Source organism: Natrix helvetica, assembly GCF_964273705.1.
Source record: "Natrix helvetica genome assembly, chromosome: 1".
In the NCBI taxonomy this organism is placed as follows: domain Eukaryota; kingdom Metazoa; phylum Chordata; class Lepidosauria; order Squamata; family Natricidae; genus Natrix; species Natrix helvetica.
Window position 1 is genome coordinate 160,492,906 of NC_138548.1, and position 14,436 is coordinate 160,507,341.

General features: G+C 43.0%; 1 protein-coding gene across 2 annotated transcripts in view; it reads right to left on the reverse strand.

The window, feature by feature from the left end:
• TTC21B (tetratricopeptide repeat domain 21B) overlaps positions 1 to 14,436 on the reverse strand; it is a 58,486-nt gene that overhangs the window by 29,424 nt on the left and 14,626 nt on the right. For both annotated transcript variants that reach the window (XR_014173713.1, XM_081934714.1), the window contains exons 6-13: positions 9,916 to 10,073; positions 8,488 to 8,572; positions 7,203 to 7,301; positions 4,765 to 4,957; positions 4,127 to 4,224; positions 3,104 to 3,304; positions 1,147 to 1,276; positions 365 to 522 (exon numbers count right to left, since the gene is read on the reverse strand). Coding sequence is in view for 1 of the 2 variants with exons in the window: in XM_081934714.1 (XP_081790840.1) it covers positions 365 to 522; positions 1,147 to 1,276; positions 3,104 to 3,304; positions 4,127 to 4,224; positions 4,765 to 4,957; positions 7,203 to 7,301; positions 8,488 to 8,572; positions 9,916 to 10,073 (1,122 nt within the window). In the remaining variant the exon portion in view is untranslated. The remainder of the gene's footprint in view (positions 1 to 364; positions 523 to 1,146; positions 1,277 to 3,103; positions 3,305 to 4,126; positions 4,225 to 4,764; positions 4,958 to 7,202; positions 7,302 to 8,487; positions 8,573 to 9,915; positions 10,074 to 14,436) is intronic.

The following is a 14,436-nucleotide window of genomic DNA, read 5'->3' on the forward strand; positions in this document are numbered from 1 at the left end:
CTGACTCCGAAGGCAGCTGATAACTGTCAGACGGCCCCATCTCTGCCTCCGACACAGAGCCCTCATCAGAGCCTTCCCCAGACTCCAGGACTGGCCCCTGTTCCTCCCCAACATCCTCACTGTCCGAATCTGCTGCCAGCTCCACTGGCTGCTGGCGGGTCACAACACTACCAACCCTGTAGGCAAGACAAGGAACCAACCACTTTAGGGCATTAAAAGTCTAATTAACAATTCTGTGACAAACTGCAATCACCTCAGCGCTCTCAAATAATAAACACCGATATTAAAAATTCGGAGAGCCAGTTTAGATGACAGTCAAGTATGCAATGGAAGTAGAGTTTCAGTACAGACCCATCCGACTTGCCTGAAAGTTGTAACTTAGACAGAGCTCCAGGGACTGAGCACAGAGTTGGAAGTTGCTTTGCAGCAGATGGACTTGAGCCATGAGGAGATGAGCCTCTGCGTAGGAAGGACTCTGCTCCAGACAGTGTTGTAAGATCCTCTCAGAGGCTTCATAGTTGCCTGAGCAGATTGAACAAATGAAACACAGGAGGTAGGAAAAATAAAACCCCTCCATTTTCAAAAGTTGTTTTAGGAAAGTATCTGTAAAATAATTCCCCCCCCCCCCCGACTGTATACAGTATGTTTCTTTGTCCCCCTCATCCTGTTCTAGCCAATAAAGGAATAATTCCATTTATTTTAGTCTGGATGGTCTAATTAGAGATTCATACACACACACACACTCTCAGAGCGAACACGTATGCACTAAGAGAATATAATTAATACACACACAAATGCAAACATTATTTTGCTGCACAAGAAAATGCCAACCACTCCTACAGCCATTGCTGGTAACAGGGATGGAGAGAATCTCAGAAATCATATTCTTCATCCTTTCCTTAACTTGTTTCTTCTCTGGGTGATTAAATACTCAGGTCTACAGCAAGGCTAAAGCCGTTTTTAATCTATTTCCAACCTAAAATGAACATTTCTCTGAATTTATACTGAATTTTAGCATTATATTCCTCAGAAAGTTTGTCTGTGGGGCAATGTAGCCTGCACTTTGTCTACATTCTCGGAAGCTACTTTCCAAAACTGAGTGTATAATTTGAAAGAACAAAAATGGGCCCTTAAAGAAATGATTACCTGATAAGTATTTCACTTTTGCAACCAAGTAGGCAGCTTGTAAAAGACCAGGGACTGTTTTCATCACTGTTTCAAGGACGGATGCGCAAGGCCTCAGAAGTGGTGAAGGAGGCTGCCCTGCACCTGCAGGCTAAAAGTTAAAAGATATTTCATGATTAAACATTATTGTACTCCAACTATACAACAGAGGGAGTTCAACATGATGAACACATTCATTTGAGTGAGAAGTAAAATCCAATGTGCATTTTGCCTAGTCTTGTTCTTTGCATCTCTCAATGCCTCAGTAACCTTGGCATTACTGAGGGTCCTTGCTGCTCTCTGTGCTTAGATGTTTTCTTGCAGACATTTCATTACCCAAACTAGGTAACATCATCAGTGCCCATCATGTTACTTAGATTGGGTAATGAAACATCTGCAAGAAAACAACCAAGAGAGAAACAAGCACCCTGATTTCAACCGAGCTACAAACATTATTCTTTATTAATTGGCATTTCTGAATCCATCTGTTGACATCCAACTGCATGTTGGGTACTAAGACAAGAGGGTGAGACCTGGACAGATCAGCTTCGTCATCCCGCTTACCTCCAAAGGAAGCACTCCAAAGGTAGAATCTTCCAGTAAATCTTATTTAGTAGATAAATCTTTAGGAATTAGGTCAGGATTAGGTTTCTTGCCAAATTGCTTTGGTTTTTTTTTACCTTGTTTCATTGGCATCATTTAGACTACACTAGTTTTCCCTCAACCTCTAAATATGTTGGGATGATAGCTCCCAGAATTACTAGGCAGTGATTTTGCAAAAGATTAATCTAAACCTCTGGTAAGAACTATAGAGGAAAGGTCCCAAAGGTGTTTTTTTCAGGAGGCAACTGGACTTCTTTCTTTTGAATTCATTTCGCTTCGCATCCAAGAAGCTTCTTCAGCTCTAACAGGATAGTGGGGAATGGAAGGATTTATATTCTTTGCAGACAGCTGGTCATTTGCATCCTTTTACAGGGTCATTAAAGCACTAGGAGGTTTATCTGTGCCTCAGGGTCACCTGAGTAGTGCTCCTGGTTCTTGTAGTCTACCCTTTTTCCCTCTGGAAATCCATTCCTACTCCAACACCATTCAAAGGGTGCTCATGCCAAATTGTAGAGATTCTCAGTCACGCAGGTCATGGTTGTCCCAAAGGTGCTTTTTCAGGAGGCAACTGGACTTCCTTGTTTTTCTACTGAAGATGTTTCACTTCTCATCCAAAAACTACACACTACAAGAACCAGGAGCACTATTCAGGTGACCCTGAGGACACAGATAAACCTCCAAGTGCTTCAATGACCCTCTAAAAGGATGCAAATGACCAGCTGTCTGCAAGAAGTATAAATCCTTCCGTTCCCCACTATCCTGTCAGAGCTGAAGAAGCTTCTTGGATGAGAAGCAAAATGTCTTCAAAAGAAAAAACAAGGAAGTCCAGTTGCCTCCCGAAAAAAAACACCTTTGGGACAATCATGACCTGGATGACCAAGAATCTCTATAGACATATAGAGGAAAGAGATATCAGAAAGAGTTTCACAAAACAGAAAATGGGGGGCCTATCTTACTTCTTGCTTTGGTCCCCAACAGAATAAATCTGCTATCCATTGCACGTTATAACTAATTTGGGTCATAACGATTTCCTCATTTATATTTTTAATGAAAAGGGGAGAAATGGTTTTAGTAGTTAAAAACGCAAAAGTATTCCCACAACTGAGCTTGTATCTTGTTATTTTCGTGATAATATATTAAAAGTATTAACTACCTTTTTGCCCATTTCACAGGCTATTCCACTATAAACCTGTGTTTGCTTTCTACACATAGCAAGCCAAACCTTTTAATAATTGTTCTTTCCATCATTATGGAACTTTTTTAAAGAAGGAGTGAGAAACACAACATTATATATATGGATTATTTGGAAAAAAAAATAAGAATTTTAGTATCTTACCTGATTTGGGCAAAAATTAAGATACTCCTTAATAATTTCTATCAAAAAATCTGGGTTTAATTTTTCAAAATATTCTATACCAAGAGGTAAACCTTGGAGGGAAGAAAAATGGGCATCGAGTACATCATTCAACAAAGTAATAACTTCTTCTTGTCTTTTATTTTTCTTCATAGCCAATACCGCACGTAGATAAGACAGCTCCTACAAAACATGTTTTTAAAAAATACATAAAAATATTTTCTATTCCATCAGGTGTTGGGCACTGATACTGACTGTTGTAGCTAAAAATCCCCGTTAGGGGATCCAACCCCTATGTAGTACATTCCTCCATCTCTATCTTAGCCTTACATTAAACAGATAAAAACTGAGACTTCCATTCCGATTATCTATATACAGGTAGTCTTTGACTTATGATCCCAATTGAGACTAGAATTTTTCTTGCTAAGCAAGGCAGTTGTTAAGTTAGTTGTGTCTACTTTTACAAGCTTTATTGCCTTGGTTAAGTGAAGCGGCATGGTGGCCTAGAAGTGCAGGCGCTCGCTTCGCACTTAGGAGAGTTCAGTCCTGGGCAGCAGGAAATGTTTCTGTATCAGGGCACAAAAGGAAAATATCTGCTGCGAACTCCACATAGGCTTCAGGAAGGGCATCCGGCCAGTAAATGCTCAGCTCCATTTAGTTACCCTGACGCCACCCGGAAGCAAGAGATTATTTCTTTGTAAAAAGAAAAAAAATGGTTGTGAATCACTGCAGTTGTTAAGTGAATCATACAGTCGTTAAATGAATCTGGCTTCTCCCACTGACTTAGCTTGTCAGAAACCAACTGCAACCAGGCTGCAATCATAATAAATATTTGCCAATTGCCCAGCACCCAAATTTTGATCACATGACCCTCTGTCATGAAATCCAAGAGCTGGACATTGTAAGGAACATGAAAACAGAACTGCAGCACAAAGGGCCTCCTAGCTGCATTAAGAACATGGATTAGTATCAAATCGTATTTGGAAAACATTACTCTCCACTTACCGCTGATATTCCAATAGACTGCTGAACTTCTTTCAGGAACTCCAACTGCTGCTCTACATCTTCTAACTTCCCTTCCATTAACTGGCTTCGGATAATTCCTGTAATGCAAGGATGTTTCTCTTCAGCTTTATTCTACGAAACGTCTTCAGGGCACAGATCAGATTTCATAGATTACAAGAAGGCATCCAACGAATCTATTCTATCAAGAACTGCAGGCTAGCAGGACCTAGGTCTGAAGTCAGCAATGAAAAGGGCATCACCTCTGTCGCCAACCACATTGGGCTCTGGGAGAGAAATGGTTGTTCTTGGCAAAGCTCTAAATCTGAATCTGAAATTCAGTCAAAGGTAACCTGAAGCTATGAAAATACAATAATCACTCAAAAACAAACTGGGAAAGATCAGCTTCTCTCTCTCTCTCTCTCTCTCTCTCTCTCTCTCTCTCTCTTTCTCTCTCTCTCTCTCCTTCCTCCTCTCTCTTTCCCCCTCCCTCTTTTCCTTCCTCTCTCTCTCTATTTCCCTTCCCTCCTCTTCCACTTTGCTTCCTCTCTCTCCCTCTGCCCTCCATCCCTCTCTCTCCCCCTCCTGCTCTCCCTCTCCCTCTGTCCCTCCCTCTCACCCCCTCTATCCATTATTCAAACCTGTTAGTGCAGGAACACTTGTCTCATCAAGAGCCATAGCCGTTTTGTAGCATTTCATAGCTTCCTTTATTTTTCCTTGAAAAAGCATCTGATAGCCCAGCTCTGTAGCAATGTCTGCGTTATGAGGAGCTAAGCTGAAAGCTCTGTCCACCAACATCTGAGTCAGCTGCAGGATGTGTGGATTGCGGCCACACTAGAGTTAAAACAAATACCCCCCCCCAAAAAAAATCCATTGAGAACATAATCACAATATTAATTAAAAATGACCATCTTTACTTCAAATAATTTAATTGTATCCATCATCGCATACATTTATGGCCCAATCGAAGAAACTCTCTGCAAGAGAGCTGTCTACAATTTTACTAAATTCTTTAACTACCATATTTTCTGGAGTATAAGACGCACCTTTTTCGCTCTCAAAAAAAGTGTGAAAATCTGGCTGCGTCTTATACACTGAATACAGCCTTTTTGGCCTCCTGAAACCCCACCCCCTTCACCAAAATGGCTGTGCATAGCCTTTAGGAGGCTTCCAGAGTGCTCCTGGGGGCTGGGGAGGGCAGAAATGAGCAAAAATTGGCCGTTTTTTGTTCATTTTTGCTCCCCCTGGAGCACTCTACAAGCCTCCTAAAGACTATTCATGCCCCTTTTTTTGACAAAAAATGGGCCCGTTTTCACAAAAAATGGGCCATTTTTGGGAGGTCTGCAGAGTGTAAAAACTTTTTTTAAAAAATTGCCTCTTCCAAATCTTGGTGCATCATACTCCAGTGCGTCTTATATTCTGAAAAATATGGTAACCCCCTATTCTGAGAGTAACATTTCAGAAAGAGAAAATGTACAACATTGGAAAATTGTAGAGATTCCGATTGATGAGAAGGTGATAAGGAAAATATTAGAATGTGCAGCAATGAACAGATTAACATTAGCAATTAAGGAGAAAAGCAAACTGAATATTATATGATTTGGGAAGTATTTTACCAATGGTTGGAGGGGGAAAAAGGAGTTTGGAAATAAAGAAAGCTAAAAAATAAGTAGACAATACACTTAGACAGAGATATAAATAAGATGAAAACTGTTAGTATGTGTATGATGAGAATAATGATGTTTAACGTTGATATGATATTATTACTAAAAGAAATTAAGAAGAAAAATGCTCAATATATTATAATACTAAACTTAGGGAAAGAATGTTAATATGAATGTGAAAGATGTGGCAAAAGAGGAACAATGTTGCACAGAGATGTTTGTACCCATACGACACCCGGCATAAGGAAAGATGGAATGTTTATTTTTGTAACTGAAAAATAATAAAACTCTTTTTAAAAAAAGGAAGAGAAAATGTTTTTTGGCCTGCTTCTTTAGGCCATGCCCTTCGCTAGCAAGCAGCCCCCAACAAATTACTCCTAAGAAAATGTACTCCTTGACAGAGTAAGACTGCCTAAGGCATAAATCTGGAAAATATCCCTTGCATTAGTCAACGTGACTGAAAATTGGATATTCAAGTTCTGCTACCAATACTGGGCGACTAAAATCCAGAATCAAGGCCAGCAAAGGCACCCATGAAGTTCATGAATTGGTCTGCCCCAACCATCTCCATCTTTGATTGCTGTCTGCTTTGGGAAAAGATTCTCAAGCCTCCATTTTTTAATACCCCTGCACATCTCACCTTTTGCTCAGAATCCGTCATAAGTGAGTCTCTTGCCACAGAGAGAGACCCAACACAAATAAAGAGAGGGAGGGAAGCAGTGGTGGGATCCTGCCGGTTTAACAACTCGTTCGGTGATCGTGCACGTGCGCAATTTTACCAGAACTTACCTTCCACGTTACTTCTTGGGGAGTAACACAGCTGAAGCATGGCAATCTAATCTGCCACGCTAATCAGCTGAGAGGACATAGGTAAGTAAAGCGGGCGGGCCAACCTGATCGTCAGAGCGAACTGGTTCGCTCTCAGCTGATCGTCGGAGCTACAGATTAGCCTGAACTGGTCCGAACCGGCTGAATCCCACCCCTGGAGGGAAGTGACTGTAGGAAGCCATGAGAGGAAGAAAAGTGTTCCCTGTACATCAGGGTTGCAATAATGATAGAAATACCAAACAAATGATAAAGCTATCCCTTCAATTTCCATGCCGAAAAATCTATTTCCAATTGCAGTAATTTAGCACTTCCTGAAGCATACCTGGGCTTTAACTCTTAATAGTCCTCGACCTACAACTGGTTGTTTGCAATGGTTATTAAATGAATGGTTGTAAGTCAAGGACTACCTGTACCTACAATAATGATTAGTCTTTGCATTATCCTCAAAAGGCATGACCAGGGCATAAATTAGTGCTTCCTATGAAAGACAAAGTTAGCATTATGTACATAAGAGAGCTTGCCTGCTTATATAAGGGAATCATTGAATCAATCATTACTAGCAATTAAAAAAAATCTTTTCTACTTACCGTTCTGCTAAAAACCAAGGCTATCTTACAGAAAAGCAGAGGATTCTGTGGTTCCAACTGATCTAAAGCACTAACCAGATCTTTCAGCCTGGAGGAAGCCTAAGAAAAACAAAATATCCTCAACTTAGGACCACAATTGAGCCCAAAATGTCTGTTGTTAAGTGAAGCATTTGTTAAGCAAGTTTTGTCACATCTTACGACTTTTTTTTGCTACAATTGTTAAGTGAATCACTGCAGTTGATAAGCGAGTATCCTGGATGTTAAGTGAATCTGGCTTCCCCATTGACTTTGCTTCTCAGAAGGTTACAATCCAACACATCTGGTTTTTAAGCCATGGTTGTTGACATAGGGGTGCAAATCCAGCCAACAGTTTCACTGATTTTCTCTCTCTCGTCTTTTAATAACTTCTTGCATAGGGGTGGAGTCGGGGCAAATGAATGGGAGCTGAGTGTTTACTGGCCGGATGCCCTTCCTGTCGCCAATACGGAGTTCACAGCAGATATATTCTCATTGTGCCCAGAGAGAGAAAAATGTCTGCCTCTACGTAGGATCGAACTCACAGCCTCCTGATTGTGAGGCGAAAGCTCCACCTCTAGGCTACTGCAACACTCAACAGTTTCATTGATAGCCTTCATTAAATACTTTCTGCAACATGTAAAATCAATGTATCTTCGGACCAATCTAGAGCAGACTTTGGAAATTGTTTGTTATGGTATCAATCATAGACTAAGGAGCCTATTGACAAAAATACCATAGAGCCTCAGGTGGGGGGGAGAGACTGTTTGCTTTGCGTCCAATTGCTACCTCCCACTAGCAAAACACACCTTACTGACAGCTCAAATTCTTCTTGTAGCTTCTTGTGTGATGCCTGGATCTGCTCCATTCTGGCCTATCACCAAATGAGATTTAGGGCAGTATGCATTGGAAAGGTGATCTCTTGTTCTACTAATGGCTGTTTGATAATATGATACTAATTGCTTAAATTAGATCCATTCTTTTACTGCATGTAATTCTAAAACACCTGTGTCAGGTATTTCCTGTGTCAGGAATTCTCAAAAGACATTTTACAACTGAAATGTTCCCTTGTTGACCTTGGGAGATAAATTCAATGGAACTTAGTGCTATATATATACACGATTGCATTATTAAAACCATTATCGTCATTATCATCACCAGCAATTAAAAGATAGATCATTTTACATGGAGGAAAATCCTGAGTCATTGTTTCCTATGTCTCTATACAAAAAGGCATCCAACAATGTGGAATGAAACACTGAAGACTCACCTCAGGTATGTTTCCTTCCCTGCACAAATAGTGAACAGCCTCCATTTTTAAGGCATCGAGGTTGAGAGGATCTTTCTGCAACAACCTAAAGGAAAATTTTAAAACACACATACCTAAAACACACACTATATTTTTAGGTGTTTTCAAGGAAAACTGCTGAACTACAAGACATAGAAGCTACAAACAGAATGGCTATGTCAACGTTCAAATAATGCACACATAGACAGGCAAGAACAATTTATTGGATACATCGTATTGGCACAACTGGTGAAAGCCGACTTCCACCTAATTAAAAAGTAAACGTTTTCCCTTTCCCCAAGTCACTGGTCATGCTGTCCAATCTAATTGCTGCCCAGTTGCTTGGTTCCTTCACTCCTCCTCTGGTCAGCCACCTGTGAGAATGTCCTTGGTTCCCACAGGAAAACTTTATTGTTTTTGCTACATAACCCCATCTAACTATCCTCCCCCCCCCCCCCCGGAAGCCTCCAAGATGGCCTCAGTCAGGTTCACTGGCTAATAGCTGAGCTCCATTTGGAGGCCTTTCCTGCTTCTATTTTAGGGCAAACTTTAGGGGAGTTAGTCTCTGGGACACTAATGACGATTAATTGGTTCTGTGGACAAACGTCAGATTAATTGGGAGTTCTATGTGCTTAGGGCACCCTCTTGAAAATGTATTGCGTTGTCTGACATCTTTATGTCCCCCTCATCTCCAGCTTTCAAGACAACTTAAGAGAAACGGAAACAAGGCTTACCCTGTTCACTTTGGCAGCACATTTATTAAAATTGGAACAATACAAAAAAGATTTGCATGGTCCCTGCACAAGGTTGGGCACACAAAGCTACATTACTTTACTAGAGCAGTAAATTGCCCATCCTTGTTTAGTTCTCATATCATTCTCTACCCTCGTTATATAAAATTTCAAACAAAAAAAAAACCCCAGTGGGAACAGCTGATGTAGGTGCCATTTATCTCCACTGAGTGTTTGTGTGAGCGCGTGTGCGTGCCAGGATAGAAAATGTTATCAGCCTTCACATATTTGGTTACCCACCATCAATCATGTACAACCTGATAATACTGAAGCAATGACTGGAAAAAATGAGTTTCCCAGAGTTTCATAGCTACTGACTAGCTAGATCAAGATTGGGAAATGAATAAGTGAAAAATGGTATTATTCTTTTTTTGTTAAGAGCTTTTCCCACTAGTATCTTAGGCTGCTGTCACAGCATCACTCAGCCATTGTTAATGAGATGTAAAATTTATCTCCCTTACCGTCGTTTTGGCACTACAAGGTTGGACGACTCTACAAGATGATCTAAGTCACCAGGGAAGAAATCACCTTTGATCATTTTGCCTTCTGCAAAAGCACTGCAGCTGAGACGATACAGCATTTTTAATGGATCTAGACAAGAATAACTAAGTCGACTCACCTCTGGGCTGTCTCAACTGACTGCTCCCAATCCTGCAAAGCCAGATGTAGTTTCATCTTTTTTACAAATGCCGGAAGGAAGCGTGGAAAATTCGCAATTATTTGATTCACAGTTTCCAAAGCTCCTGAATAATTCTGGCGCACTTCAAAATATTGGGCCTAGTGAACAATGAAATGATCACCTGATCACTTTTGTCTTGCTTTTTTTTTTAAGGGCTTTCCAATTTAAACAAAAAGTTTTTCTGAGACTGGTGGAAAAGCAGCCTGTTGTGACTGCTTATCTAGAACCCGTTTTCCCCAATATAAAGATTTTGGAAAGCATATTAGGTAGTCCTTGGTTTACAACTGGCTGCTTAGTGACTATTTGAAGTTATGTCAGACCTCCCTGGCGGTATTTTTTACCTGGTTCCAAAATTATAATGGGCCACTCCTCTGATTGTCATGTGACTGCATGTCAGGCAATCAGCAACTGCATTTACAGCTCTTTGCCATATCCCATGGCCATGTGTTTGCATTTTATGACAGTTTTGCTGAAAACCAGTTTTTACTTCTGGTTTTCAGCAAAGCTGACCTATGGTGAACCATTGGTTTGCTTAATGACTACAGAGCGTGATCGCTCGCGTGGTGAGGACACTGGGTTGGGGTTAGCAAGTCCATGTTTGAAACCCAAATGGTGCTGTGTGGTGAGGTGAGCTCCTGTCACTTGCTCCAGCTCCTTGATGGTGACATGAAAGGAGCTGGAGTAGGATATCTTCCGCTGAAGGTCATCAGTTTTAATCAGAGGTGGTATTCAGCAGGTTCTGTCCAGTTCTAGAGAGACGGTAGTGGAAATTTTGAGTAGTTTGGAGAACCGGAAAATACCACCTCTGACTGGCCCTGCCCGCATCTATTCTCTGCCTCCCGAGTCCCAGCTGATCGGGAGGGAATGGGGATTTTACAGTATCCTTCCCCTGCCACACCCACCAGGCCATGCCCACCAAGCCACACCACACCCACCAAGCCACACCCACAGAACCAGTAGTAAATTTTTTTGAATCCCACCGATTTTAATACTGTTGTATAAAATAAAGCTTTGTGACAAAATAGCAATATTCCTACAATATGCTATTATGTACAACATGGTTTTTTGGTCTCCATTTAGAGTGTTGTGTGAATCTAGCCCATTGCCGGTCATTCAATGCTTAGTATACAGTGCCTGAACCAATGAGTGTATAACCAGGATTATAATAACTTGGAAAGCAAAACCATTCAAAGCAGTAAATATATGTAAAATGCAAGTTTCTAAGTGGAATTTTAAAAAACACAGCAAAGTGATTATAAACCTACTGAATCAAAGTGCAATTTGTAGTATGATTTTCAAAACAGAATACATTTGGGGAAACATACTATTTTTAAAAAGACCTATGAAGCTTCTTTTTAAGAAGAAACAAAAAGAACTATTTCTTTTCTAGTTACAAATGGTAAAACCCTTTATAGCAGTGATGGCGAACCTATGGCACACGTGCCACAGGTGGCACGGGTAGCCATTTGTCAGGGCATGCGATGCGCTGCCCTGACAGCTGGCCAGCACGCATGTGCACGCTTGCCAGCTGAGTTCACCCTTTTTTAAAGCCATTTTTTGCCCTCCCCAGGCTCCAGAGGCTTTATAGGAGCCTGGGGAGGGCAAAAAGAGCCTCCCCCCACCCCGGAGGCTCTTCAGAGGCTTCATGAGCTTCCCTGAAGCCTCTGGAGTGCAAAAAAACGGCGCTACGGGCAAACCAGAAGTTCGGGAACGGACTTCCTGTTTGCTCGGAGGGTCGTTTTTGTTAGGGATGTAACCCTAGGCTTGGCTTGGCAATGTATATAAGCTATAATAATTTAATAATAATTTATTAAATTTCTAGACTGCCCCCTCTCCCCGGAGGGACTTGGGGCAGTGTACAGGAGTAAATTTAAAACATACAAACAATCATACACATAAATAAAAATCAGATTAAACAACCCCTGTACAATTTATAAAAATTAAAAAAACAGACCTTAAAACCAATCTTAAAATTTAGAAATAGGACTGAGGTGGGATGGGTGGAATTAGGCCAAGCCGGCTAGCTGGAAAAGGTGGGTTTTAAGTTTCTGACGGAAGGAGCGGAGCAAACTATGATTACTTTACTATTACTTTAAATGTTAGAGAAATGTAATTGGCTTGTTACCTCAAGCAGCCATAAGAGGGAGCCAGAATGGTTGTTAGATCTCTCTCTGTTTGTTAGACGCTGATCGGATACTGTACCATGAGTTACTGAGTATTGCTACTGTTAACTACTTTGTGGGTTAAACTGAGAATATTGATAACTGACTGACTGAACCGTGTATTACTTGGACTGTAAACTGAACTCTGAATACTTCTATATTTCTACATAGTAAACTACTATATTTTTATACTATTCAATGTCTCTGTATGCTGGCTTCTGCGTGTTCTTCCATATCACTCTCATTACACTTCTCTGCATACTCGCTCTCCCAACGGGGAGCTTAATTACTTAACAGTTTTGACTGCTCTGGAGGCTTCAGGGAAGCCTCTTGACGGTCCCTGAAGCCTTCGGAGCACTTGAAACGACCCTCCGAGCAAACCGGAAGTGACTTCCGGTTTGCTCGGAAGGTCATTTTGACTGCTCTGGAGGCTTCACGGAAGCCTCCTGAAGGTCCCTGAAGCCTCCGAAGGGCTTCCGGGGCAGCGGGGGAGGCTGTTTTCGCCCACCCCATGCTCCTATAAAGCCTCTGGAGCCTGGGGAGGGTGAAAAAAGCATGCAAAAATGGGGGGGGGGTGTGCCTGCGCACTGGGGGGCTGTGCATTGCATTATGGGTGCGGCATGCCTGCATACGACCCCCCTGCGCTCCCCCCACTTATGGCACACGAGCCATAAAAGGTTCGCCATCGCTGCTTTATAGCATCTATTTGATTCCCAGACTTTATGTACATTGCTCTTCAATTGCTTCCATTCTTAAGTGTAGAATTGACTCCAAGTGCATCTTTTTGTTTTTCATAAAAGAAAAGCATATGTCAGAGCCAATACAAATAATTGATGATATGATGCTAAAAGACTTGATCCCGTGAATCAAAGAATATTGACTTCAATCCTCCGACTTGACTTCCCTGGTGCTACCCCCCACTGCGGGGAGGCGGAACCGGAAAACACTAGATGGTTCCGCCCCAGGCGCCTAATGGAACCAGAGAGGTTCCAGATGGAGCTTGGGCCACTTTCTGTAGCCCTGACCCGCCCTCGGGTAGAGGACCTGGTGGTCGCGTGGAACAATGCGACTACCGGGGCCTTGAACCGGGTGGCGCCTTTGCGGCCTCTCCAGCGGCAACGATCCACCATGGCCCCTTGGTTTACCGAGGAGCTAAGGGTGATGAAGCGCCGCAAGAGATGCCTAGAGAGTCGTTGGAGATCCTCCCGTTCCGAATTTGACCGAACACAGGTACGAGCCCATTTAAGGACGTACCTTGTGGCACTGAGAGCGGCCAAACGTCAATATTGTGCCACTCTCATTGCATCCGCAGAAAACCGCCCTGCCGCCCTGTTTCGGGTATCCCGCTCCCTCCTGTTTCGGAGGCCGCGGGAGGCCCCTTTACAGGGTAGGGCAGAGGAATTTGGGAAATACCTGCAGGATAAAATCGCTCAAATCCGGAAGGATTGGGTCCCTTTCAGTGGCCCAGTGGAGACGTCCGTGGCGAGTCTTGAGAAATCAATCTGGGAGGAGTTTGACTTGGTTGCCATCGAGGATTTGGACAGAATGCGTGGACGACTGCGACCTACCACATGTTTACTGGACCCGTGCCCCTCCTGGCTTGTACTGGCATCCTGGGAGGTTACACGTGACTGGCTCCTGGGCCTAGTGAACGCTTCGTTGAGTGAGGGGTCTCTTCCGGCCGCCTTGAAAGAGGCGGTGGTGAGGCCCTTGCTCAAGAAGCCTTCCCTGGACCCTACGGAGCTGGCCAATTATCGTCCTGTCTCCAACCTTCCCTTTTTGGCGAAGGTTGTAGAGAGTGTGGTGGCTTATCAGTTTCCACGACATCTGGAGGAAAATGATTATCTAGACCCGCGCCAGTCCGGCTTTCGCCCCGGGCACAGCACGGAGACGGCCTTGGTCGCGTTGGTGGATGATCTCTGGAGGGCCAGAGATAGGGGTTGTTCCTCTATCCTGGTCCTATTAGACCTCTCAGCGGCTTTTGATACCATCGACCATGGTATCCTGTTGCACCGGCTGGAGGGGTTGGGGGTCCGGGGCACTGTTTTGCGGTGGTTCGGCTCCTACCTTTCCGGCCGGACGCAACGTGTGTTGGCAGGGGAGCAGAGGTCGACCCTAACCCCCCTTACTTGTGGGGTGCCACAGGGGTCGGTCCTCTCGCCACTCCTGTTCAACACATACATGAAGCCGCTGGGTGAGATCATCCGTGGGTTCGGGGTGGGATACCATCTGTACGCTGATGATACTCAGCTGTACATTTCCACCCCGAACCACCCCAACGAGGCCGTCGAAGTGATGT